The 26,386-nt window shown below is 38.1% G+C and overlaps 1 protein-coding gene across 1 annotated transcript in view; it reads right to left on the reverse strand.

Annotated features, from left to right (window-relative positions):
* The window catches only part of TRDN (triadin), a 143,992-nt gene that overhangs the window by 11,197 nt on the left and 106,409 nt on the right, over positions 1-26,386 (reverse strand). The window contains exons 15-18 of the mRNA XM_017739416.1: positions 26,196-26,258; positions 25,310-25,372; positions 5,184-5,219; positions 1,879-1,932 (exon numbers count right to left, since the gene is read on the reverse strand). Coding sequence (XP_017594905.1) covers positions 1,879-1,932; positions 5,184-5,219; positions 25,310-25,372; positions 26,196-26,258 — 216 coding nt within the window. The remainder of the gene's footprint in view (positions 1-1,878; positions 1,933-5,183; positions 5,220-25,309; positions 25,373-26,195; positions 26,259-26,386) is intronic.

Below are 26,386 nucleotides of genomic sequence, written 5' to 3' on the forward strand. Positions count from 1 at the left end.
ATATGTGGAAGAAAATTAAATATGAAATTGGGTAATGTATTTAATTTACTGTGCTAATAGGCAACAGTCTACTTATGATGTTGCCAAACAAGCATATTTAATATTTTGTTATGGTGAGTTATTTTGGTGGTAAATTAATTTTCAGAAAACTGAAGGGGAAGTGAAAATGTAGAACTCAAAGCCTACTGCTCTTTATAGTTTTTAAGGCAAACTAGATATTTAGAAAAGTGTCAGAACAGACAAACTTATTTTATTTTTCCATAAGAAGCCATGCCAGTTTTCCCCCTTTCTTTATGTTAAGCAGATTACTGTCATCGTCATTCTTGCCAACAAGGAGACTCATTGGAATATTTTTCAAACATGAACACAAATATTGGATGCAAGCAGGTGGAATGAATTAATTATAAGCATATGGTTCTAACACAACGATTTCTACAGTGTACTGTTGAGACTTCTAAGGGTCTCGCCATACAACACACTTTGGCAACAAAGCTGCTTTAAGAAATTATCAGTGACATGAATATAAATGTGTGTGGAGCCAGACTTACTGAAATGATGGAAACTGAACACCCTGCCACACACACAAACATTCCTAGGACAGCTTTCAGCTGTAAGCCATGGCAATGGCGTGGTTTACACTGTTTCCCCAGTTGTGTTAGCAGGTGTCAGACAAAGACAGCAGGCAGGGATGGGGAGCACTGGTGGGGAAATGGTGCTTCCTAGGCCAGTTTCACACAGTGCATTGTACAGCCACACAATGTGTGTTGTAATAGCCCACATCCACTGTGATTCCAGGCTACAAGTCCTTCTGTGGCAGAGACAACTGAAGGTGTTCCTGGCTTGCCCTGATCCTTGACCAATTCCCAATCACCTCTACTGATGCAAGTTATCATTCCCTTTTTCAGTGGAGGAGTACTCTGAGATAGACTGTTGAAACAGTCTGAATTAGAGAAAGATATCCAGAAAACAATCTTTAAAAAAAAGGAAATAAAAAGATCCCACACCCATAGAGGGGGATCAGCTGGAGGCAAGAAGCAGCAGAGGAAGTGTGGGCTGGCCAGTCCTGGGATACCAGCACCAGCCACAGGTCAATAGCACATAGTCTGGTGCAGCAGTGGCTATCCTGCTTTAGACTAGAATAATATTATGGTTTTATACTTGCCACATTTTCATATGGGAATTCCTGAGGGGTTTTTCATAGTTAATATAAAATGCAGTCAAACTATAAATATAATGACTATTCAGGTTGTTATTAATTATATTGGGTTTTATTTAATTAAGCAGAAATGAGATGTGGCATTTTTGAAGATGGCTGTGAAGCAGATGAGACCATAAATAAATAAAAGTTTTTAGATTTTTACAACTCAATCTAAATTCAGATAGGAATTTATGCCATTATTTATTTTAAAATGTTTGCTTGTCTTTCAGTGCATATTTATGATTAGCTAAGACCTTCATTTTGATGACATACTGTGAGAGCAGCACTTTGAAATATCAGATCCCCTTCTCAAAGGGCTCGAATACAACTTCACATGGAAATTAATTTCTGTATATATTGCTTTTAACATCAGTCTTTGCATTCAGATTAATTTTTTTGACCTCAAGCTCCGCAGAATGGCCCAATATGGCACCTCATAGATGCCATGAGAGGACAAGAAGGAAACATAACGTTAGAATTCAGTGCTAAATACTTTTTTTCTTAGCAAATATTTCACATACGAATTATCACAATGATTTAGAGCAAAACAGACAAAAAAACACCCCGACAACTAACATAAACCACTGGCTTTTGTGCAATCCAGCAGATGGTGCTATGATGCAATAAACTGGTTCAAAAGAACAAGAAATATACTGCATGCAAACATTTTTCTCCTTTACCTGGTGCTGCTGCTTTTTTGATGGCTGGTTTGGCTGCAGGAGCTTTCGCTGGCTCTTAAAAAAAAAAAAAAATTAAACCATTCATTACAAAGCATTATATCTTAAAAACCCCACAGAAATCTGAGAAAAGGCTTCCAGTGAAGAAGCCTGTAACAATTTTTTTAACTGAAGAGTTAAAGAGACTGCCCAAAGGGAGAAGAGCTGAGTTGTCTTCAATAAACTCAAAGGCAACAAGAGAATAACCAGCTGAAGGGCTAGTAAACTATGGTTGTTTGGCACTGAATCACTTCTTTCAGCTTTTTCTGCTTAGTAATTCAGTATCTGTTGGCAAAGCAGAGGAAAGGAGGCATGCAGGGCTTTCAGCATGGCTTTGCCCCTCAGGCAGCAGTTGTGTGCTGGGAGCCTTTGCATTTGATCTTGCAGCTATGGGAGCAGCAAGTCCTGAACCAGCTTCTGTTAGGTGTTGAGGATTCAGTCTGGCAAATTTGCTAGTGGTACTTCAGGGGATCCCTCAGCAATTCAGAATGGCATCCTTTCCCCTAATCTGAAACTCGCCCTGGTTAGAAAAGGTGAAATTGGGCTGCTTTTGCAAAGTGCATCCACAGATGTGGCTATACCAGGAATCTCTCTCCATCCTGAAGAATGGAGGACCATGAGGAGAACATCTTCATGTTTGATCCTGCAACCAAAAGAGCAATTGCTGTATTCTCCTAGAGGAGAAACACTCCCTCTTAGGCCATTAACTGTAGGTCTGTTCTTGGTCTTTTCATGAAGCACTTGCATTATACTCTGTTGGTAGAAGCTGTCCTTGCAGAATGAAGGTCCAAATGATGAATGGTATGTGCATCCCCAAGTGAATTCGGGGAATCTCAGACACAAATAGAAGAACCTAAGTAGCCTACTAGATTTATTTACTCTTTACTAGTATTTACTTAATCTCTTTTATCCGCAGGAACTACCAAAACAGACTGTACTTAAATCACAATAATTTAACAAATATCCATAAGCTAAACTCCACCAATGGTCATAAAGAATTTTTTCTATCAACTAGAAGGCCCTTTAAATTAAAATTCACATTCCATATCTTGAGAGGGAATAACTAATCATTTTAAGCACAAGCTGAATTACAGAGTGCCAAAAAATGTTAGTTAATCCTTCACATCTGTCACTGTATTATTACAATGAAAATGAACATGGCTAAATCAGGAATGTAATTTTGAATCCTTCCCCTCCAGTCTTTTGAGAAGTTCATAAAAGATGCATCAGTTTGTCTTGTGAAACAGAATGGAAACAAAATATAGTTTGCATGTGTGGGATTGCTTTATTTCCATCCATTTAAAAGCCCACAGCAGATAATTATATCCTGACTTATTATCGTAGAATTGTAATTATTTGGGGTGCTCGCCCCTCCTTCAGGGAAATTTGTAGAAGACCTTGAAGAAGTATTTACTTAGTATTACTTTTTTGCCTGTTTTTGCAGAAGTAAGAGATCCAACATGCGTGTTCCAGAAGTGTCAAATGGACTTAATACAAAATTGCAGGACTCTTTCATTTATCCCCTTCTGAGCTCTCAGCTAGAGCATGCTTGACAGTGAAACTTTTTTTTACTTTTTTTTCATAACATCTGTGAAAATGAACTGTTAGAATTCTTTTTGTTCTACAAAGATTTTGATTTTAAATATTTAATTTCTGAGCAACTACAATAATTTTGAGAAAAAATAAAATTAAGGATATGTTTGACTAAAAATTTCTGTAATTTCTGTAATATTTGTATAACTTTTCAGTAGCATTGAAACAAAAGTGCCCAAAGTTTAAGCTGCCTTTTGCAAGAATACTGTTTTCAGTTTGTAATACACAAATTATTTAAGTGCTAATGATTCTGCACCTTTACATGAACTACTTTCACTCTGCAGATTTCACTCTGCAGATTACTCTCATGTGGTGGAGCTGGGAAGTTTTACTGTGACAGCTGCTGGGGAATTCTCCCATGGAAGGAATCATAGAATGGTTTTTGTCGAAGGGGGCCTTAAAGGTCATCTCTTTCCAACCTCCCTGCCAGGCAGGGAAAACTTCCATGAGACTTAAAGTTGCTTAAAGTTCCATCCAGCCTGGTCTTGAACACTTCCAGGGATGGGACATCCACAGTTGTCTGGGCAACCTGTTCCAGTGCCTCACCACCCTCACAGTAAAGAATTTCTTCCTAATATCCAATCTACACCTACTTTCAATTTAAAGCCATTATCCCTTGTCCTGTCATTGCATACCCTTGTGAGAAATACCTCTCCAGCTCTCCTGTAGGACCAGTTTAGGCACTGGAAGGTTGCTCTGAGGAATTAGGTGTCCAAATTAATAGGTCCTTTAAGACATACTTGAAAACGGACACTTATATCACTACCAGGATATTATTTGTAGAGTAAGTCTATGAAAAAATTTGTTAGATATTTCTGCAAAATTTGCATAAGAACCCAATGTATAAGGTTTTTTTCATTGCCAAAATAAATCTTTTAATAAATTGGTGCAAAACTGAGGATGGCAGAAGATTGTTCTGTCATACAAGTCATGAAAGTTCGTACAGGGAGATGGGAGGAAGTGCACTCTTTAATTGTGAATCTGAATCAGATTTCAAGGCCCCATATTTTTCCTAATTTTTCCTGTATACTGTACTTTCAGAACAGAATGTTGAGCAGATGAAGTCTTATCAAAGAAACTGTCTTACTGTCCTTACTGTGTTGAGGCATTGACACTTGTAAATTTGTAGAAAAGGAAGATGTAGGTGTCGCTTTTTAACCATGCTATGTTCTCAGAGCATTTTTTGGCTATATTTTCAGAAGAGCAAAACTCCCAACTCTCTTCAGCCCCAGAAGTGTCTCTGTTGGAACCAGAGGTACCTAGACAGGCAGAGCCCTTGTTTTGCATTTGTGAAGATAAATTTGGGGTTTCTCAGCATGTTGAACTCTGAGTCTTCCCAACCTTTTTATGAAAATTACTGCCACTGAGATCACATTCAGCTGAGACCTCAATTTGACATTTCCTCCCCTATGAAACCTTTGTTTTTGAAGACAGTGATAGGAAAGAGGAGAAGGAAAAACTGTCAGTCACAAAGAGGAGTGTGCAATTAGAAGTAGGATAAGAATGGATTTAGAAAGTAGGAGGCAGCTGAAGTCTAAACATGTCATTTTTCAATTATAAACGGTGTAGCTACTCTCTTCTTTGTATTTTCAACAACTCAATAACTATTATTTTTGGATTAATGAAATGCACTTTTTGAAACTGTATGGCATATTAAAGAGATAGTAGTTTCTTACTTTTGAGTTCTTTGGACACGGCAGCTTCTTTTTTATCTGTAAGAGAAAAAAACCCAAACACACGTATAAAAAAATAGGAAGGATAAAGGTAGACAGAAAATTTCAGCATGTGCTTTAGAGATGAAGCAGCTTATTTGCTGTAAAGTGCATTGGAATGATACAGATTCATTTCACTTCTGTTTGTTTCATGGTACAGTGGAACTAATTTAACCCTAAGTGTAAACACAGGAAAGCCTGTGTGACCCTGAACACTCTTGTTTAATTTTGGTCTGGTAATAGATGAGGTTTGGCGTGTGATTGAGTTACCATGGCTTATATGTAATAGCTGAGCTATGGTTGCTCACCATGTGCACATTGTCAGGCTGCAGAAACACAAGGGAGGATGTGCCAGCAGCCTAAGTACGGGGACATAATGAAAGCCACCCTCTTCCTGCAATTATTGACAATCATACAGGCCTAGTTTGGTCAATTTTCCACCTAACACCTTTTGAACCTGGAAAAACTCAGTCCTACATATGGTCCATATAGGCAAAATCTGTCCCTGGTTGACTTGAATAAAATTGAAATGACTTAGCTGTATCAACATGCAGCATGGCCAAGCAATCTACCAGGAAGGCTTAACTAGGCTGTTCACTCTCATCTTCACTTAAGGTGAGATTTTTTGCAACTTTTTTGTAGGACTTTTTTTTCTGATGGCTGAGAGATCTGGAATCTTTACTAAGGTGATATAAGTGTGCAGAAATACTCAGGGATGGCTCCTGTCTCCGTTATAATTCTTGGTGCTGTTCTACCTCAGGGCTTTTAACTGGGTACAAAAATCACCCATTTTTAGAAACATATTTGGTGCTTCATATGGCTTTTTCATTAGTCTCACCTGTGCAACCAAGGAAATATTCATGGGGATCCTGTGAGACAGGAGCAAATGGATGCCTAGAGTAGTGGTAGCAGGTACTCCCCCGGATGGTTATGAGGAAATTAACATCCTCCCTAATAAGCTATAATGTGCCTGTAATACAGGCAGGATAAGGCTTATGTCCACAACATATATGAATGATAAATGAATTGTGCTCTTAAACGCTAATACAAGAAATACTTCAGGGCAGAAGCTGTCAAATTAAGTTACTTGCAAACCCAAGACTATGCCATTACTGCTTATAATACAAAGGTGCTTCTGTTTCTGTTGCTTTCTAAATTGCTGTGGAGAAGCTGATATAAGGTAATGCAAATGACTGCCAAGTAGTCTAATAAAAAAATCTTGAAAAATTCGGAAGAAAATATATTTCTACTTGGGTGATATGCTGCTCTGAACTGAAGTATTTCTGGGTTAATCCTCTGCTTCCACTAACTCTCTGTGAAAGCATGTTCTGCAGGCATTACTTCAAAGTATGATAATTACCACATTTAGATGAAATTAATCATGAAGCAGCTTGCAGCCATGTTATCTGGCTAAGGAGCCTATTGAAGCCTTCAAGAAGTGCCTATTAGTTGCCAGATATGGAAATTTTTAAAGGTATATATTGCAGCGATATGAATCATTTATCACAATAATCTCCTATTGCTGGAGGTTATAAAAAAAATAAATTGACAGCATCATTTACAATAACAGACTGGATCTAAATAAAGCCCCCAAGTTCTTTATTTCCTTTTTTATATAAGTTGCCGTTTATTAGGGCAACATACTTTCATGTATTTTAAACCCATAATTTATTTTGAAAGAACTAATGTGTTTTCCCATCATCTGAAATATATAACATATAGTAAATAGCTGGACAATATTTCCAGTAAGAAAATCTTATAATTTGGGGGATTTTTCTGTATTTTTTTGTTGTTTTTAAAGTGCAGAAAGTATACTAATAATTTATTCCAATAGCACATATTAATATGAAAATAAATAGCTTTAGGATATTCTTTAAAGCCAAGGTGTCTCGCATTTGATTTCTAAAGCCATATTTATCCAGCTGGGCTGGAGTGATTTACAGAAAACTGTCCAGAGGAGGTGGTGTAGGACCTTGAACCATAGAAGTACCTTTGAAAATATACAGCATTTACATCTACACACTTCAATGAAATAAATTACCTAGTTGCAAAGAAATGAACAACTAGTAGATCTTACAGAAGGAGGGAAAACTGATCAGGACTTCTGAAGTCCCCAAATATGGTTACCTGCTGTAAGGCACAATTAACACATAACTTATCAACTCAAAGGAAAACAACACCAAAAATGAATTGCCCAATTAATTATGTTAGTGCAATTTGAGACAATGGGAAATTTGTCTCATTCTTTTTTGCTTTGCACAGGTCTAGGGTTTAACTTTCAAACTATGGGAGTGTGTTTGTGATCATAGCCTATATGAAGTCAGGTTTTAATATTCATTATGTCTTTTTCTTAAATACAACAGCAATATGCACTGTTGTTTCTTTGTGGGTATGTTAGTTAAGAAGAGGAATTTCCAAAAAAAATTTCTTCAGAAAGTTTTTAAGACATGTTTGATCTCTAGGTCTTCTTAAAGGGCTCCTGTAAACCACCCAAATACTGTGCAATTCAAAGATTTGGGTACTTCTGACAACCCTATCCATCACCTTTTCTTGAAAAAACCCGTAACACACTTTAAAAGGCTAAGCTGATGAAATAATTCATCATTTGTGGAGCACTGTGAAGCACCCTTTTCTTTTTAACAGTTATTCTCCAGAGGTATTTGAAGACCATTGTATTCTGGTCTATATTCTCAAAAGGTAAACATGTTTGTACAAGCTCTCCTCAGGTGAATGAACAGGTTTTTCTTTTATTGACTCTTGTGAAAGACTAAAGTACAGTAATACTTAAAAAATTATTTTAGTAAAAACTACCAAATATTTAAACAAATATGATCTGACTTTGTTCTTATCTCTACAGGCTAGAATGATCAATTTTGAATTCAAACTAGGCATGAGCATTTGGCAGCCAGCACAGATGTATCTCAGTAGAATAGCAAAGAAATATAGTAGAACAGTATTTTATTTTTTTGCCTCTTTTTAGCACATAGCTTGATCTTTTCCTCAGGCCTCCATCAGCATTCTTTTGAAGTAAACTACCAGTACACAGTAACTACAAATGACATCTGAACTACACACGGGGCAAGAAAAAAAATCCCTCTAAGCTTATATAGTGCCTTTCATGGCAGTGAGTCCCTAGGAGGTTGGTAATAAGCTATTAGACAAGGATGCCCCAGTGCTCTGGTACAGAGTTTGGTTGTTTGAGTTTAAACAAACTTCCAAAATGGAATATTTCAAACAATGTTCTGAAGTGAATTCCAGATCTGGTGTTCACAAAACTTTTACACCTTTGTAACAATGGATTTATAATACAGTGCACATTGTACATTTCAGAACAGGAGATCTTCAGCAGCTCCATCCAACCTACAATTTTGATAACTAAAAGGAAGTTCTGTGAAAAAAATGGATTTCAAATTGTACTCTCTTGAAAAGCTTCTCTGTGCCTTTTTTCCCAGAAATCTCTCTCTCAAACATACATGAAGGTATTAAAAATTTTTAAAGTATAAATCAGATCAATTAATATTTCAGAAATAGTATATTAATAGCTTGGATAATTATGCAGCATGTTAAAATACCTAGCTAAACCCCCTCTTATTATTAGAAACATTATTGTATATGTCATATCTTAACCTTTCTATCTGGAAGCTTACCAAAGAACATGATGGCAATATCAGATTTGAAAACAGAAACTAATTTCAACATCAGTGGGCAACCACAGTGTCCAACTTGAATAGTAGCTAATATCCTAATCAAACATGGTGTAACCCGACAGATTCCTCTACGGCTGATCTGGACTAAGTACCAGGATCCTGGAGGATTACTAGAGGCCTCTGGAAGATATGATTCACTGAATCAAAAACTAAAGAAAAAACTAAAATATTAAGCAGTTACTAAAGGAGGAATTCTCACCCGAAACCTCAGCTAACACTTTCTACTTTCTCTGGTTTTACCTGATGATCACATACTAGAATGGATGTAATCAAACCCCTCTGACTGGCTAATGGTCTACACATACCCACAGAAAATAGGTTGTGTGATGAAAATGCCTCACACAACGTGACCATTCTCCAAGCAGAATGTTCCTAATGAGACTCACAGAAAGCTTGCCTCATTTCTTGGTTCTCACTGTTTATTTTGGCATAGCTATTCAATTCATCTTGTGATAAAAAGTGGGAGAATAGAAAGAGAAGAGGGCAGAAAAATGAACAGAAACTTCAAGAATCAGAAAGAACTGTGTTGAAAATACAAATAATATTTTCCAGTGCTTTGAAGTCAGAACTGTGTTGGTTTTTCAGAACTAAAACCAAAAACTCCTGGCTGTTATTAGCGACCAAAGCACAATCAATCGAGTGCATGCTTTGGGAGCTTGGCGCCGGCTTTGCAAGTACAATACAATAGGAGAGCTTTCACGACACTGCACCTTACAAGTATGACAGGTAAGGTTCCCTTTGCTGCCCTGAACAAGGGCTGACTGGAAATAAAAATGGTAGCAGGTGGCATCTGATGGCTGAGAACTTCCATCATGTGAATAGAAAACATAATTAAAGTCGCCTAGAGACCAGTCTCACTACAGTCTGCTCCCAAGCTAGCAGACATACCAGAACTTTGAAACAATTTATTAAGTGGCACGATTTGCAGCTAATGTGATTTACAGTGGTAAAAGAGGAACACACTCCAGAGAGCTGAGGATTTTTCAAAATGAACTGCTGTTGAGCATATAGTAATTACACAAGGATTTTCAAACTTCCTATTAAAATATACTGTGGTTTAACATTTCTTTTTTTTCATTTACTTGGAGATCTTAAAACTATTTTCTGCAACACAGTATTAATTTCAACCAATATTCCAACAATTCTGAGAAGTGTTCAACCCTGACATGTTTTTAAGAATGTCTTACTCAGTTGCTTTTTAATTTATATTATTTTTGATAATTTTTCACTTATTACATGGCATTATTGAAGTAATTTTTACCTTACTACATATAAAAGCTTTTGGGAGTATGTTTTTATTTTGATTTCGGTCACTTCTGAAACAGCAGGTACCTACATATAGGGGCGTTTTATCAGAATATCTACCCATTCTGTTGTAATGTTTCCATTTTACAATAAAGATTTTTAAAATTCCATACAATATAGAAATAAAGAAATAATATTTCTTCTTCTTAGTGGACTCAAAATCCAGGAAGTCTCTGTCAACACTGCTCATACTAATTAATTAAATTTTTAACATGCCCAAGCCACTAAAATTTGACAGCATAAAAGAGCTGTTTAGAAATATTTCTCCCACATGCAAAGTTCTGTGTTTGGACCAACACTTGATTTTGTTCCCTGTCTTAATCACTGAGCATGGTATTGTCATATGCTTTGTGACGACTACTGACAAAAACTCTTCTTGCCTTTCCGAAACAACATTTCTTGGTGAGCATGAGAAAGGCATCTCACTGCACCAAGGCTGAAGTTGTGCACAAGGGAAAGTAAGGTGCAGTGCCACTACCACTTCACAGCTGTTCCTGACCCATTTCATGACAACTCCCTGACCAGAGTTTAACTATCTTGCTTTGAGAATAATGGGAGTAACAGGGAAATTTATTGGCAGAGGCCAGTAAGCCTTGAATCCCAGACTGCAGGTTTTGCATTTATATGTTTTGCCTGTAGAGATTTCCCCATGCAAAATGAAGGGAAACTGCAGATGATGTTATTATAACTGGGTAAAATGGGTAGATGCAGAACTTCTGGATCTTAAAACCAAATTTCTTCAAGCACCATGAGACTGAACTATAATATAGAACTTTTAAAATGTACTGATAGCCGATGTGGCATGTAAAGGCGTTTGTATAAGGTAGGGCAATGAAAAAGGAGTTAGGTAACTAACATTTCTCTCTTGTTGATTACAATAGAAAATTGGTGATAGTACTCTTAAATTTAGACAGATCATATTCCAGTGAAGCAGGTAAAACATGCAAACCTTTTCATCCATTCCCTGTGAAGGGTGCCTTCTCACCTCACCATTGTCTCTATTTCCTGTCCACTTCCAGTAGCAGGCTTTTTGATAGTTTATAAATTTGTTTGATGTCTCCAAGTCCCTTCTGATCACCAACCCTTGCAGGTGCTTCCCCTCTGCAGTAAGCGTCTCCTTGAACCATCAGGTCTATCACCATTTGCAAAGCAGCACCATTATTCTGTGCAACCAGTGAGTGCCTGCAAACCCTGATCACCAGAGCACCAGAAGCAGATAGCAACCTAAAGCTCCCAGAGCTTTCCAGAAAGTGTTTTGGCAATGGACATGGATGTTACCTCAAACAGATTTCCCAAGATCATTAAAAAGGTTCACTCAATAGGGCAAAAACTAAAGCAAGTAGAGGAGGGATGTGAGCAGACAAGTGATTCAATTACAGTAAGAAAAAGCCTATTCTTGGGGAATGGCCTATTTCAAGTGTAATAGTGGTTCATGGTTCCACTAATTGGTGATTTCTCCTTTCTACTTTGTAATTGCTGGAATGGATTCAGTCTCTCCTACTGCAGAGCAGGTAGAAACTTATTAATGTTAAATACATGCTCACGCATGAACAGTATCCTGGTTTGTATCAGAAATCCTGTGGCCAGAGAGACTAGGGCAGTGACCATCTCCCTGTACTCGGCACTGGTGAGGCTGCACCTCAAATCGTCTCACCAGTTTTGGGCCCCTTGCTTCTAAGAAATCGTTGAGGGACTGGAGTGAGTCCAAAGAAGGGCAATGGAGTGGGTGATGGGACTGAACCACAAGCCCTATGAGGAGCAGCTGAGGGAGTTGGGGTTGTTTAACCTTGAGAAAAGGAGGCTCTAGGGAGAACTTATGACTCTCTCTACAACTACCTGAAAGGAAGTAGTAGTGAGATGGGGATTGGCCTCTTCTCCCAGGTAACAAGCAGTAGGACAAGAGGAAATGGCCTCAAGTTGTGCCAGAGGATGTTTATATTGGATATTAGGGAAAATTTCTTTGCAGAAAGGGTGCTCAAGCATTGGAAGAGGCTGCCCAGGGAAATGGTTAAGTCATCATCCCTGGAGGTATTTAAAGTGTATGTATGTCACTTGGAGATATGGTTTAGTGGTGGACTTGGCAGCGATGGGTTTAAGCTTGGACTCAATAAGCTTAAAGGTCTTTTACAGCCTAAAAGGTTCTATGCTCCTATATTACCTTCTGTGTTCATCAGGTATGGTTTAAAAAAGCAAATCTCAGGAGCCTGATATGAGATTACAGTCATCCACACACAGGAAACTGTAAGTGCAGCTAATTACAGAAACTGATGTCATTTATGGAAAAGGTAATGGTATTTTATGTAGCAAATGTGAGTAAAAACATTAGTCCCTAAAACATAGAAATCAAGTATTTTCCTGGAGTTTCCTGTCATTTGAATTAGTGTAAATATTATGAGAGATGAAAATTTTCTTCAGCATTTTTTATCTTTCTTTGAAACACCTTGGGGATACACTCTAAACTTTTCTTAATAAATCTCAGCACCGATACTTCTTGAATTATTCAGAAGAGAATTTTGGGTTAGAATAGGCTTTGTTAAGTGCATGTAAGCTATGCATCCTTGTGATATCATTTTTTGTACTTTTCAACATATTTGCATTTCTTTCTATCTGTTGGATAGATAGATAGATAGATGTACAGATGGTATCTATAGACATTATCACTAGGAAGAAGATATTTTCATATTTCTGAACACAGATGCAGTCAACATTCTCACTCTGTGAGAAGGGAGATCTTAAGTAATGGAGTGTCCATCTATTCATCTTTATAAGTGACACACTAATTACACTCCTGTAAGTGAGGCAGAATCTATGACAAAGCAACTTCATGCAGAACATACTGCAATCAAGATAAAAATCAATGCTTTTATAACTGCAGTTGTGTATGGCTCTTCCATTAAAGAACATTTGCCTATTCTATTTTCCTAATCATTCAATAATATTTTATCTGACTTAGTCTCTCAGAGTTACATGTAGCAAACCCCAAAATTATCTCTGCTTCTTGAAAAACAGATCAGGAGAACACACAAGGCCATTGGAAACATTTACTGAAAGGTTAAACAATCATAACTAAAAGTGAAGTGTAAAGGATTATATTTTAAGTCAGAAATACCTCTGATCTATGAACCTTTCTAGGGGAAAGACACACAAGAGACTGAAGTATACTTCCAATTCAGTGACATGAATGTCTTTATCTAATATGTGCTCATCAAAACTTAGTAAAAGCTTTTAAAGCTTCATTTGAAAGTCAAGAGAAAAAATACTTTTTCTTTTTAAGTGTAAAGCAAAAGAAAAGAAAGACAATCATCCTGATCTCAGACTCTGAAGAGCCCTCCTGACTTTAACTGTGAGTCAAGCCAAGAACTTGTCTATTTAGCAACAGCAGAAATTAGCACTGCATAGCTATGTCATTTCAACCTGCTGGATGTATCTGTGCATGGACATTTAATATAGAATAATTATCCCAAATATCAGACCTGCTGACTCAGATACACATCTTATTTTGAGGGCATAGAACAGTTTTCCTTCATTAAAGAGATTAATTTTGCATTGTTTGAGGCATAGGCATATTCTAATCCTGTTATTTCTGGGTGTGACTGGAAAAATAAACATTACATTAATCCCCAGACCAGCATAAAGAGGGTTGAAGAAATAAATTAGATTCTTTAATTAAAACTATGCCACCCAGCTGCTTGCACAGCGCAGGTAGTTCTTTCTACATATCTGAAAGTCCAAAGGCAAACTGTTTGTTTAGTTGCCTGTGTGGACTTTTGATTATTTATCACCTTCAAGCTTGATTATTGCTAGTATCACATCTCCCCCAAAAGTTCTTTATTAGATTGACAATACAGTGTCAGAAGATGTTGTCTGTCAGACACAAAATTACTCCTATGTTTCACTCGAGGAAGGTTCTCTTGCCAACTCATCAAAAAGTAAGTGGTAGTGCAAACCCCAGCCTCCTCCCTTTTATCTGTATTTGTTAAAGGGTTGGCATTACTAATTCTTTACCAACAAGATCTTACCAGCATCATTCACCATTTGCCTCTCTCATATCTCTCCCTACTTTGTGCAGTCCAAGATGGAAAAGAACAAACACAAAACACCAGATCTGGACTGAACAATAATCAGCATTGACTTGAAAGCATTCAAGCCCCAATAGTCAGCAAAAGGGCCACTGAAAGATGGTCTTTAGTCTGCTACTGTCATTTCATGGACAGGGCAGGTGCTGCAGACAGTGAATATCACCTTCTTCTGTGCTAGAGATTTCTTTGTACAACACATGGAGGGAGGCATGGGAAGTAAATAAAAAGATTCCCAGTATGGAAATGACAGGGGAAAATACTATTGCAACTCCCCGGATGGAAGGTGGTCAACATACCCGACCTCCCCCACACAGTACAGTCTGAGGGGGACTAAGATGGTGGAGTGGAGTGGAGACACTGCAGCCAGATTCTATCAAACCCTTGCAGAGGAGGGAACTTGGTTGATAAGCCACACAAGAGCTGAAAACCAAGAGTGATAAAGGAAGAGGACCTTCTTTTGTGTCAGCCACTGTGGTAAAATTGCTTTCTTCAGACAGATGCATGTCCCAATCCCAAGATTATCTCAGATGCTATACTGGGATACCCACCACCAAGGTACCGCCACCCCTCACTGAGTAAGATGTATGACTAAACTCACTTGAGCTCCACCTGAAAGTAAATAAATAGGACAAAAGTAAATTAAGAATTGGAAGAAGTTAGGGAAGACCATCATAACTTCTGGGATCTGTCGATGGGCTGAACCTCTCTTCTCCCCCGTAGGGATGCCTATTGGGTAAGAGCTGTATTCAATGTATGCTGAATGATTATCTCTTTAGTATATTGCTTTGAATACATTTTTGCAGTCAGACACTATCACCTGAAATCCTTGAACCTTGAACCTGTCACAATTTTATTAGTAGAGTGTTATTCTGTGAACTGTTAATGTGAGTCCTTAATGGGTGCTAGCTGTCACTGGCAGAGGTAATAATGTGCAGATCCGGGTGAGGATCTCTCTGTTTGGCGTGTGACCCTGAAAAAGTCAGTCAAAGCACCCTCTGATCTGGCAAAATGTTCAGTAAAGGGTCCCCATAATGGGATACTGACAGACTGATTGGGCACAAGGATCTCAGTTTTCCTGGGGCACCAACAGACTAATCAAACGTTAAGTGTTTAAGAAAATCTCCCTTTTTCACATGACAGTGGACAAGGATGGGAAAGGAGATGCAGTATCTTCTAAAGCTGATTCATAATAAAGGAAAGAGGAGATGAGTCTTCCACTTCAGAGCCACCACATCAATTGCAATGGAGAGTCATTCTTAGGCTGAGTCAGTTCTTATTCTAAGGTGAAGAACAGAAAAGGGGAGAGCAGGAAAAACTTATTTTTAACTCTTTCTCTCTTTGCATTTCATCTATTTTCTAGCCCTTGAACACTGAAACCTAACCATGTCCTGGAATGGCGCAAGTGTTTGCTTGTGAAAAGCTGAAAATCTCTTTCAATAGGTAATATGGCACAGAAACACCATGGTACTTTGCAGCCTCAGTACTTTCTAACAAAAGCAGAGGAGGTGTTTCGGAGCTCAGTTCTCACAGAAAATCAGTGGGAGTTGTGTTTGTATATCCACCAGGTGACATGCTGCATCTTTAGGCACGCTTTGAAACCATGTTGTCAATCACTGATGATGACGGAGCGTAGAATTCAAAGTCCACTGAGCACTTTGAAGTTTCAGTGTAGGACATATCTGAACTGCCTTTTGTTGTCTTTCAGGAGCAGACTCCCTTAATAACGAGTCATATGGAGACCATGGGAATTGCCTTTCTGCTGTGTTTGCATCTCTACTCTGCCAGATTTTTTTGCCTTCTCCCTCACTGTGATCCTGTTTTATTTCTTCTGTTTTATCTGTTTGGGGAGATACAATTTGATATTTCCTAAATAGCCATATCTGTCTTGAGGATTTCTGGAAACGTCAATTAGGAAAGCGGGCTTTTCTATTTTCCATGGAAGACTAAATACTTAGAGGATGACTGCCAGTCGTGTTCAGCTTAAAAAGGCTTATAAAAGTAATGCAGAAAGGAATTTCTCTTTTTGCAATGAACCTGCAAGGCAGTTGTCTCCAGCTGTATTCCTGCATTGACTCTTCACTACATTCTCTTTTAGCTTATTATGTATCTCTCTGAGGCTATATCACATGATGCTCAAGGCTAGAATGCACCATCAGGCTATCTAGTTTGACATTTTGTTGTCAGAGGCTCCTATATTTCAGCTGGGCACCTTTTCAGCTGATGTGTATTTTTCATTAAGTAAACAATCATCTTCTGCAGACACCAGGGAAAGCAATATCCACCCTGTGCTGTGGTAGTTTATCACTCTTAGTGTTAAGAACATGTACCTCATTTTCAGTCTGGATTCGGTTAGCTTCAGATCCCAGTCATTCATTCTTGTTTATCTGTCCCTACTATGTTAAAGGGAGCTATTGTAGGCTATTGTAGATCTTTTTTTTTTTTTTCTGCAAAGGCACTTAGTATCCACAATAACAAAACCACCTCTTACTGAAGAGATAAATAGAATACTTTATTCTTCTATGTAAAAAAAAAAAAAAAAAAAAAAAAAAATCCTTTCTTTGTAAATAACCCAAGTGACTTTTTTTGGTTCTTTTTCCAGTTTGGACATGCAACTTCCTGTCTCTTCAGTGCCTTACAGACAGATGATGTGTGGCCCTGGTCAGTGTCCTCTGTTACAAGGTTTATAATTTCATGTCTGTATGAAAAAGTATCAACCTCCATTTTCCATTCACCTTGTCAGTTTTAAAGCTACCTTCCAAATGTAAATGTAAGTGGCAATATAACATGAGGCAGTAGGGAATTGAACCCTGAGGTTAGAAAGACTATATTTGGGTGTCACAAGAGAACATAACTCTGAGTAATGGGATAAAATTAAGCAAGGGAAAATTTAGGCAGACTGGAATGAAATATTTCTTAACTGTGAGATCTATGAGGCTGTAGAATAATCTTCTGTGGGAATTGATGGAGGCCTAGTTACTTCAGACATTTAGAACTAAACTGGTCAAAGCACTCGAAGATATTCTGTAAAGAATTATCCTGCATTGCCAGAAGGAAGGATTAGATGACCTAGTAGGTCATTTCCATCTCCACTTTCTGTGATTTTGTTGTACAAAACCCCACAAACAGGAAATTGTTATCAAAGTCAAGAGATGCTCCTAGACCCTTTTTTTGTAAGAGAAAAAAGAGTAAATTACATCACTTGCCGGTAACTGCAGAAATCCTAATCCAACATTTCTGTGGGTTAGTAAACACTACCAGTGCTGATGGCTACATGCATAGTTTGCGAAAGCAGAAGCATCTACTAATGAAAAAATGCCAGGAAACTGCAAATGAATCATGAAAAGGATCCAGGAGAAGAGCAGTAGGAAAGGAAAAATCAAAATGGGCTCGACATGCATAATAGGGTCATGAGAAAATTATTAGTTAGGAATGGATTGGCCTGTACTAGAGGAGATGAAACCTGAAGCGGCAGTCATCCATCAGGGAAAACTAGGTGGTTTTTATAGGCTTTGGTGTATGGGCATTGATTCATATAATGATATTATCAATTGGAATCATAATTAAAATGAAATCAGAGCCAGGGACTTTGCTAAGAGTTGTACAAACCCACAACAAGCCAAACCTCTGCAGAAATGTATAAGTGGATGAACAGTCTAGCAGAGAAAGCTGCCAAAGGAATATTGGTAAGAAACACCCTAGAGAAGGATCACACAGTTCTAAGGTCCTTAAGCTCCTCCTTTGTTTTATGTGTCTGCTTTAACATGGTTTGTTCCTAAAACTGCTCTCAACTCATAACACACTGTGTTTCCTTAATTATTGCTCTTATACATTTGTCTGCATGAGGAATCACAAAGCAACCATTGCTTATTATTTTCGTTGCTTAATTTTTACATTTGTTTCTTCTCCTAATCTTTCTAGATCTATCTGCAAATAAATACGACCTATAGGTTCCTGTTCTGGGTTCGGCTGGGACAGAGAAGGTAGTTTTCTTCATAGCAGCCTGTATGATGCTCTGGTTTGGATTTGTTACTCAGACATTGTCAACAAACCAGAGTTTTGGCTATTGCTGAACAGTGCTTGCACAGCTTTAGAGCTTTCTCTTTTTCCCACTCTGTCTACCCCTACTGGCTGCTGGAAAAAGGTTGGGAGAGGACACAGCTGGGACAGCTGAACCAAATCAGCCAGATATGTATTCCGTACCATATAATGCCATGCTTAGCAATAAAAATTGAGAGTAGAGGAAGACCAGGGGAAGGGTGTCCTCTGCTTCAACTGGCTGAGCATTTGTCTGCTTGGCAGGATGGTGAGCGATTACATCATTCGTTTTTCTCCTCTTTATTTTATTTAAGCTTTGTCTCAACCCATGAGTTTTCTCACTTTTGCTCTTGCTGTTCTCCTCCCTGCTGTGTTGATAGGGAGGAATGAATGAGTGGCTGTGTGGGTGTTTAGCAGCTGTCCAGGGCCAACTCAATATAATGGCTTTTCATCATTAAAAAAAAAAAGGTAGAAGACCAGTCAGATGGGGTTCTACCACTCAAAACTCCTACATTCTACTTATTGTAGCGGCCATTCTGAAAACAGGTCTTGTCAATCCAAAATGCATCATAACACTTATATGTGCACTCCAGTTCCTAAGTGATTCAGTTTTTACCTTTTCCTCACACTTTGTCTAATAAGCCACAAGAAAATTTGTGAATAAACATGTTTCATTTTCTGTATGTGACTTACCTCTTTCAAAATACCTTAGGCTCTCTTGTTCTGGATTCACAATTCCATTTTTTCTTGTAAGCAGCCTAAATTGTGACAGCCTCTACATCTCACTGGCTGTTGCAGATCTTACACTGTGGCCTCCTCCAAAAACACACATCACACATCATCCTTCCGTCTGCTGACATCTGTCGTGTGGTGTCTCTCACATAAGGGAACATGAGACACACCACAGTGTCCAAGCTGGGCTGCTTAAAGCCGTCAGACACTCAGCTGGAAATACACTCCTGGCAGTGGGCAGGGCAGAGTGAGGAGTTTCAAACCCTGCTCTTGAGAGGCAACAGAGGTGTTTTCCTACAAATGTGTGCAAGTACAGCACATTTGCTCATCAGAAAAAAAATGAGGATCGACATTTGTATCCTCAATGAAACATTCAATCCATCACAGGTAGATCAGCCCAAAGCTTTTCAGGCAGTGTGGTATGCATCTTCTTCTCTAGATCAGTGGGTTAGCCAAGAATGTTTTTTTCCTGATTATAACTTATGTCATAAGGTGTATTTTAATTTTTACTTCTCTGTCAGTACTGAAAGTATTTACATTGCAAAATTATTCTGAGAATAGTGTCACATTTAGATGACATTCTAACATATTTTAGACATGAAAGCAATAGGATAAGCAGCATGGGGAGGTAAGTAGTAGGTTCATCATTACTTCAGCAAACTCTTTTTAAATAGGTACATTTGAAATCAAACAACAAAAAACCCTCAGGCATATGGATTGAAAGAAAAAGATAAATTGCCACCAGGTGTCAGTAGTGGTTCTTTTATGGTAGTAGAAGGCTTAATATCAAGACTGAAAAGGTAGACGCTGACGCCAAGTCACAAAATTAAATGCATTTTTAAATTGTTGTTCAGACCAGGAATTTAAAAATGATCGAAGGAATTTCTCTTCCTGCCTGTATAGCGGACAATAACAAAAAATATACTATTGGTGTATAAATTGGTCTTTTCCCTTCATTTCCTGTAAAATCATTGTGGGTTTGTTTTCAAATTACAAGGACTGTCCTTTAAAGAAAATATATCTGTGGTCAACCCATGCAAAAAGTTGCTGGGAGCTGGTCAGTCATGTTCGCTCTTGTCTGATCACCTCCACTCTGCTCTACCTACTACTAACATTCTTCCTCCAAGGTATGATTAAAGACAGATTTTCTTGCTGTCTTGATCTCACTGGGTAACGGAGTAGCAAGAAAAACCTGGTTATCCCAGTTCTGTGGCGGTCTTAAGGTACTGTTTTAAACTTTTATATCCAAGATTAACTTTCAGTTTGCTTTTTTCATGACTGCAGAGCGACTTCACGTGGTTGTTACAGTGAGATAATTAAAATGCACCTCAGCGTCTGTAACTTTAAGCCCCCAGAGACTTTTTCCTATTCAGGAGACAAAGATTTACTGTGGTATCTAAAGAGAGACATCACCACTCCCCTCTCCTGCTAACACTGCCTGAAACATACGACACGGTATCATGCATCAGAGATATATTGTTGCCATATTAATATGTTTATCAACAATCTGGATGAAAGGATCAAGTACCCCTCAGTCAATTTGTGGACAATACCAAGTTGGGCAGGAGTGTTGATCTGCTGGAGGGCAGGAAAGTTCTGCAGAGGGATTTAGGTAGGCTGGATTGATGGGTGAAGGCCAACTGTATGAAGTTTAACAACACAGAGTGCCAGGTCCTGCACCTGGGTCAAAACAACCCCATGCAGTGCTACAGGCTGTTGGAAGAGTGGCTGGAAAACTGACTGGCAGAAAAGCATGTGGGGATATTGGTTGACAGCCAGCTGAACATGAGCCAGCAGTGTGGCCAGGGCACTAGGGAAACGATTGTCCCTCTGTACTCGGCATTGCTGAGGCCATACCTTGAAACCTCTGTTCAGCTTTGGGCCCCTCACTTCAAGGAAGTCGTTGAGGTACTGGAGTGTGTCCAGAGAAGAGAGACAGAGCTGGTGAAGGGTCTAGAGCACAAACCTAACGAGGAGTGGCTGAGGGAGCTGGGGTTGTTTAGCTTGGAGAAGAGGAGGCTCAGGGAAGACCTTATTGCGCTCTGCAAGTACCAATAAGGAAATTGCAGTGAGGCAAGTGTTGGTCTCCCAGATATCAGGTAATAGGACAGGAGAGAATGGCCTCAAGCTGTGCCAGGGGAGGTTTTGATTGGATATTGTGAAAAATTTCTTCACTGAAAAGGGGGTCAAACCCTGGAGCTGGCTGCCCAGGGAAATGGTTGAGTTGCCAGCTCTGAAGGTATTTAAAAGATATTCAAATGTGTAGGGATATCATTTAGTGGTATGTGCAAGCACTGCAAGCTAATTCCTTTATTTATGGAGCAGCCCCAATGCTCCTTTGTAGGGGCCCGTACGCTCTGTTGGGAACATGCATATACCAACACGACAGAATGGAAGGGATCGTGCTTCCTGATCTGGGACAAGTAGATCTGCGCACCAGAACGGCTCAAGGAGGTACTTAAGTGTGGTGGTATTAAACATTTGTCACTGAGGTCAGAACTGAGGGATTCTTGAACACAGGTCCAGCTGATAAGACTTTACGATTTTAGCAGAACTATTTTCTTCCTAGACATCAGCTGCATTGTCTGATGTCTCTGGTTTATCACTAGGAAAATAGTGAAAGTGTATAAAAATTTGGGATCTTTAATCCAGCTAGCATTGGTTTAGCTTTCAGAAGATATGTATAAGCAGAAGATAAATATGTGGACAACTGGCCTGGATTACATGTCTCTACCTGAATTTCCCTGTATGGAAAGTGGAGAAAAAGGCACTGACTACCTTTCTAAAGCAGTTATAAGATTTGTTATCAAAAAAATCCAGGAATAACAGGAAGATCAATAATGACAGTTGAAACAGAATTTTAGGTAGGAAATAGTGTCATGATCCAGGCTGATATTTTTATTGCTTTATAAACTCATTTTACCTATGTGATTTGTTTTGAGAACCAAAACAAAATGAGAAAGGAGTTTGCAACAATCAAGGACAAAGTCTGGTGTGAATATCATTTCTAGGAAAGCTGATACAAGAAGGAGCAGAGAAGCTCCAGACTCTGGGAAAGGGATGATCAGGAAAAAAAATCTGCATGCAAATGATGAGTGCCTGAAAGCACCAATTTCTGTGTATTAATTTTCATGGAGGGTTGGACACCAAAGATTTAACAGAGAAGGTCCCTTTTCTCAGTCAGATTGCAGACTGAAGCCCCCTGGGCTGATACATCCCAAGCACCAGGACAACCTTTGGGAGAGCCTGGCAAAGGCTTGTATCTGCTGAGGTGTAGCAAGCCCCTTAATAGGGATTTGGAGATGCAGCTCCTTCTTTATCCAGAGTAGCACTGCCTAGATTGCTGTAAAAGGTTTTGAAGTCTGCCTATACCAGACCCTTGTGTCTGATGATTATGTTTGTTTAAGTTAGACCTCTGAATTTGTAACAATGGAATTATCTATTTTTCAGGACAATTAACACAATGCTTTTGTACAAGCTGAAGGTCACAGGATTAATGTGGTTTTATCTACAATGCACTTTTAAAAGCTAATTAAGAATCATTCAGTTTGCTCTGTACTGAAGACTGAGAACATTTCATATTAGATGAGTCTTGATCCTCTGCAGCAGCAGAAAGAGAGGAGGGGAGAGAGAGAGAGAGAAAAATGGAGGGAGAGAGAATGGGAGAAAGAGTGAGCTGGCATGCAAATAAACAGATATATCACAGGGATGCACTTAATGAAGAGCAATAAAAAATCCTCCATTCTGGTAACAGTAGAGATAAAATTGTCTCTTGGACCAAAGGACCAATCTGAAATATTAATCTGCAAATATATTCAGTATTTGCAATTACAAGCATTCCTTGTTAGAGCAAAAAAGATGGAGAGTAATATAGAGATGTGCTTCTCTCAGAACATTATTTTAGAGATGCTTGTACTGCTTAGTGCTTACAGAGCATCTCCTCCTCTCTCAAGCCTGACAGCCTGTACATAACACCATTCCTCTATGGGCAATGCCTGGTTAATGGGCCTCCAGCTGGAGGTGAGTCTATTGGGAGAAAGTATGCAAGGGTGTGGACCAGAGCTGGGGCTTGGGTGCCAGGAGGACCTTGGAGCAGAAGGAGCTGGTCAGTGGTATGGGGATGGTTGTGGGTGGCAGTGAGAAGCCAGCTTGCCCTGAAAACACCCCAGCTTCATGGATTGCAAAGGTCAGGGGAAGCAAAATGAGACAAAATCAGAGACATTCAGAGGTAATGCAAGAGTTTGAAAATCAGGCGAGGAGTTTATTTTCAATGCAGTGGCCTCTGCCTAGCCTTTTAAAGGGAAAAGGTAAGAAAATTAGAAGCTGTTCTTTTCTTTTGGATGCTTATCTAGTCTGCTGATTCAAATGCTCAGAGGTTGATTTTCTGTGTCTGTTCAAATTATGTAAACACTATCAGACATCAAGGTGCCTCATTTCAAAACTGGGCTATGCACTACTATTCTGTTGATCAAATATGGCAATTATTTCAGGGATAACAATAGGTGCTGCCAATCAAAGGTAGAAAGTGCACATGCATTCAAAGAGCAAGCTGAAAGAGGAATAACAGCAATATGTGTAGCTAGAATATACTATGGTTTACCATCCTCTCACACAAAGGCTAGTAAACTCCAAAAATGCAGTAACTTACAGAGCTAATAAAAGGGACAGAAATGTGCAGATATTTCGGTGTGTCTAATTTGTGTCTTTCTAGCATTGGTGGGATGACTCACTGGATTTAGCAACTGCTTGTGAAGATGAACATATTAATAACTTTATACTGCAGCTCTGCCATAAAATGTAATCTTTTACAATTCTGTATTCTCAAGTGAAATACAAGCTTAGAACCAGAATAAAATTACAAAAGATATTTGAAATGTAAGCTTATGTTCTTTTTAAATCTGTGTTTATACATTAAAATAAGCAACTTAACTAGAAAAGAATATTTCCTTTCATCCCCATCCCTTCCCCAGTGTGTACAACTCCCTACTACAAAAGACATATTTAAATATGGGGCTACCAGGATAGTTGTCCGAGGTAATCTGTGTATTTGCATATTTTGGCAAACATAAATTGCCATTTTTCTTCCCATCCTTAAATGCTTGAATAGGAAAGCTTATGCAGACCACATATGATTCAGTGGCAAAGAAACCAGTTGCTTACTGAAATTTGCATCTGTAACCCACAATATTAGTAAACAATGGTATATAGATCCTTTCAGCTTTTGATAACATTCAACAGATTTAAATAATTAGAAAACAGAGCACAAGGTTTGCCTTGAGGACATAGTAAATATAGCCCTGAATATTTACATCCTGTTTTGAACCTTTCTCCGTGGCTTTAGGCATTACACTAATCTACAGAAAGGTTAATCTGAGTACCTGAGGGCTTGTAGAAGGTTATATAGAAAGTGAAAGATAAAGCATCAATTGGAATCAGTGTTTCTAGGTATTCAGATGGTGATCAACCACTAGACTGAGCATTTTGTTTCTCCTTGATTTTATTGAGACAGGCTGTGTTACTTATTGGAGACACTTTTGCATTTCTGCATTAAACTTACTTGCAAATATACTTGAAATAATGAGGAAGAAAAATTACAACATTTTTAGTGTAGATAAAACCCAATTGTTAATTTCTAATCTTATTGAAATATTTATAATTTTATGCATGAAACTATCAATTAGGTTTAGGATATTCCCTAACTTTAACTTTTAAAAAAATCCTTTTCTGGGCATGAATAAAAATTCAGGAAGAAAACCATCTATTTTCTCCCACATTTAGTGATTTGATAAGGTGATGTTTCTATTTATTACTTAAAATGATCTGTATTTGTAAAATAATTAATGGAAAAATATATGCTCTCCACTCAGTCTTTGCCATATAGCCTTTGAAATTAGTTATGCTCTTGATAGATTTAGTGTATGAGTGAAAGCAGTGCTTCTAATGTAAAAGTCCCAAGTTCATAGAACAGAAAATTACACGTATGATATACACAGATATGAATACACAGATATGAATATAATATAATATAATATAATAATATAAAAAATTCAGAGATATATATCTAGATATAAATATACTGTGATACATCTGTATCTATCTATCGATATCTCCACTTGGATTCTTAAATAATAATGAACTACATGCACCCTTATCTCGAATACTTAAAACTTGAAAGTGCTTACACTAAATAGTGAAATATCACTGCAAAGAAAGTCAGAGTTCAATTTCTTACCTGCTTTTTTAATTTCAGGGACAGCTGTCTTCTCATGAGCTTTCTCCTTTTTTCCTGTTTTTTCTAAGATTTAATTAAAGAGAGTAATTTGATATGCTGGAACTCTGAATCATACACTCAAATATGCAGTCAACCAAGTCCTGGTGGGCACATACTGAAAAAAATGTGACTTATTTGGGAGTTCAGATTATTCCTTATAGCACTTGCACCCAACTAGCCACAGAGGAATCAGCTGAAAATGAAAATTAATCAGTATGCATCAACTATGGATGATTTGGACCCTTAATAATTCATCAAAAGTTGGGCAAGAATCATCAGTGCATGAATGTGGCACCTTTTAACTTAAGTTCCAGTAGCAATGAGATCATTAAAAAATAATGGATGACTTAAATATTTTGCATGAAGCAACACCTTAGTGGATTTTAGATGCTTTCTGGGAATGAATGATCAAAATATTATTTAGATGGATATGATGACTTTGCAGTTTGGTCACTGTAAGTTTCAATTGTGATTCTATAAAATAAATAGATCTACCCCACCTTCAGAAACTGATATACCATGAATTGAGTGATATCTTCCATGAGTTTTGTGTATTGCAGTATAACTATGTCCTGTTATATATGGACTCCATTAAATTATTTAAAAAGCCCATAGAAGGCCACCAAACAGGACATTTAATTTGTCAGAAAATGAGTTTAGAAAATATTGGATATCGAATACAGTAGACATTAGATACTGAAGAAGTGGAAACATGCAAATAGTGACTAAGCAACTAAGGACAATACAGCTGTAAGCACAGGATTAACCTAACAGAAAACAATGGGAAATGAGCCAGAGTGTGAGTAAAAGCTGAATGAGGCCACTAAGAAATGCTTCCAAACCATACCTTTCATCTTAGTTTCAGTCGTAATCTTCTTTTCATCACTCTTTTTCTTCTCCTCTTTTCTCTCTAAAAATAGAAATTTAAGTTCAGCTGGCTACTTTTACATAGAAACACACAAACAAACATGTATGTAAGTATGTATGTATGTATATATTTGGGGTGGGGAATCTACTATCTGCAATATGTTCAAGATT

Source organism: Corvus brachyrhynchos, unplaced genomic scaffold (genome assembly GCF_000691975.1).
Source record: "Corvus brachyrhynchos isolate BGI_N302 unplaced genomic scaffold, ASM69197v1 scaffold14, whole genome shotgun sequence".
NCBI classification, from domain to species: Eukaryota; Metazoa; Chordata; class Aves; order Passeriformes; family Corvidae; genus Corvus; species Corvus brachyrhynchos.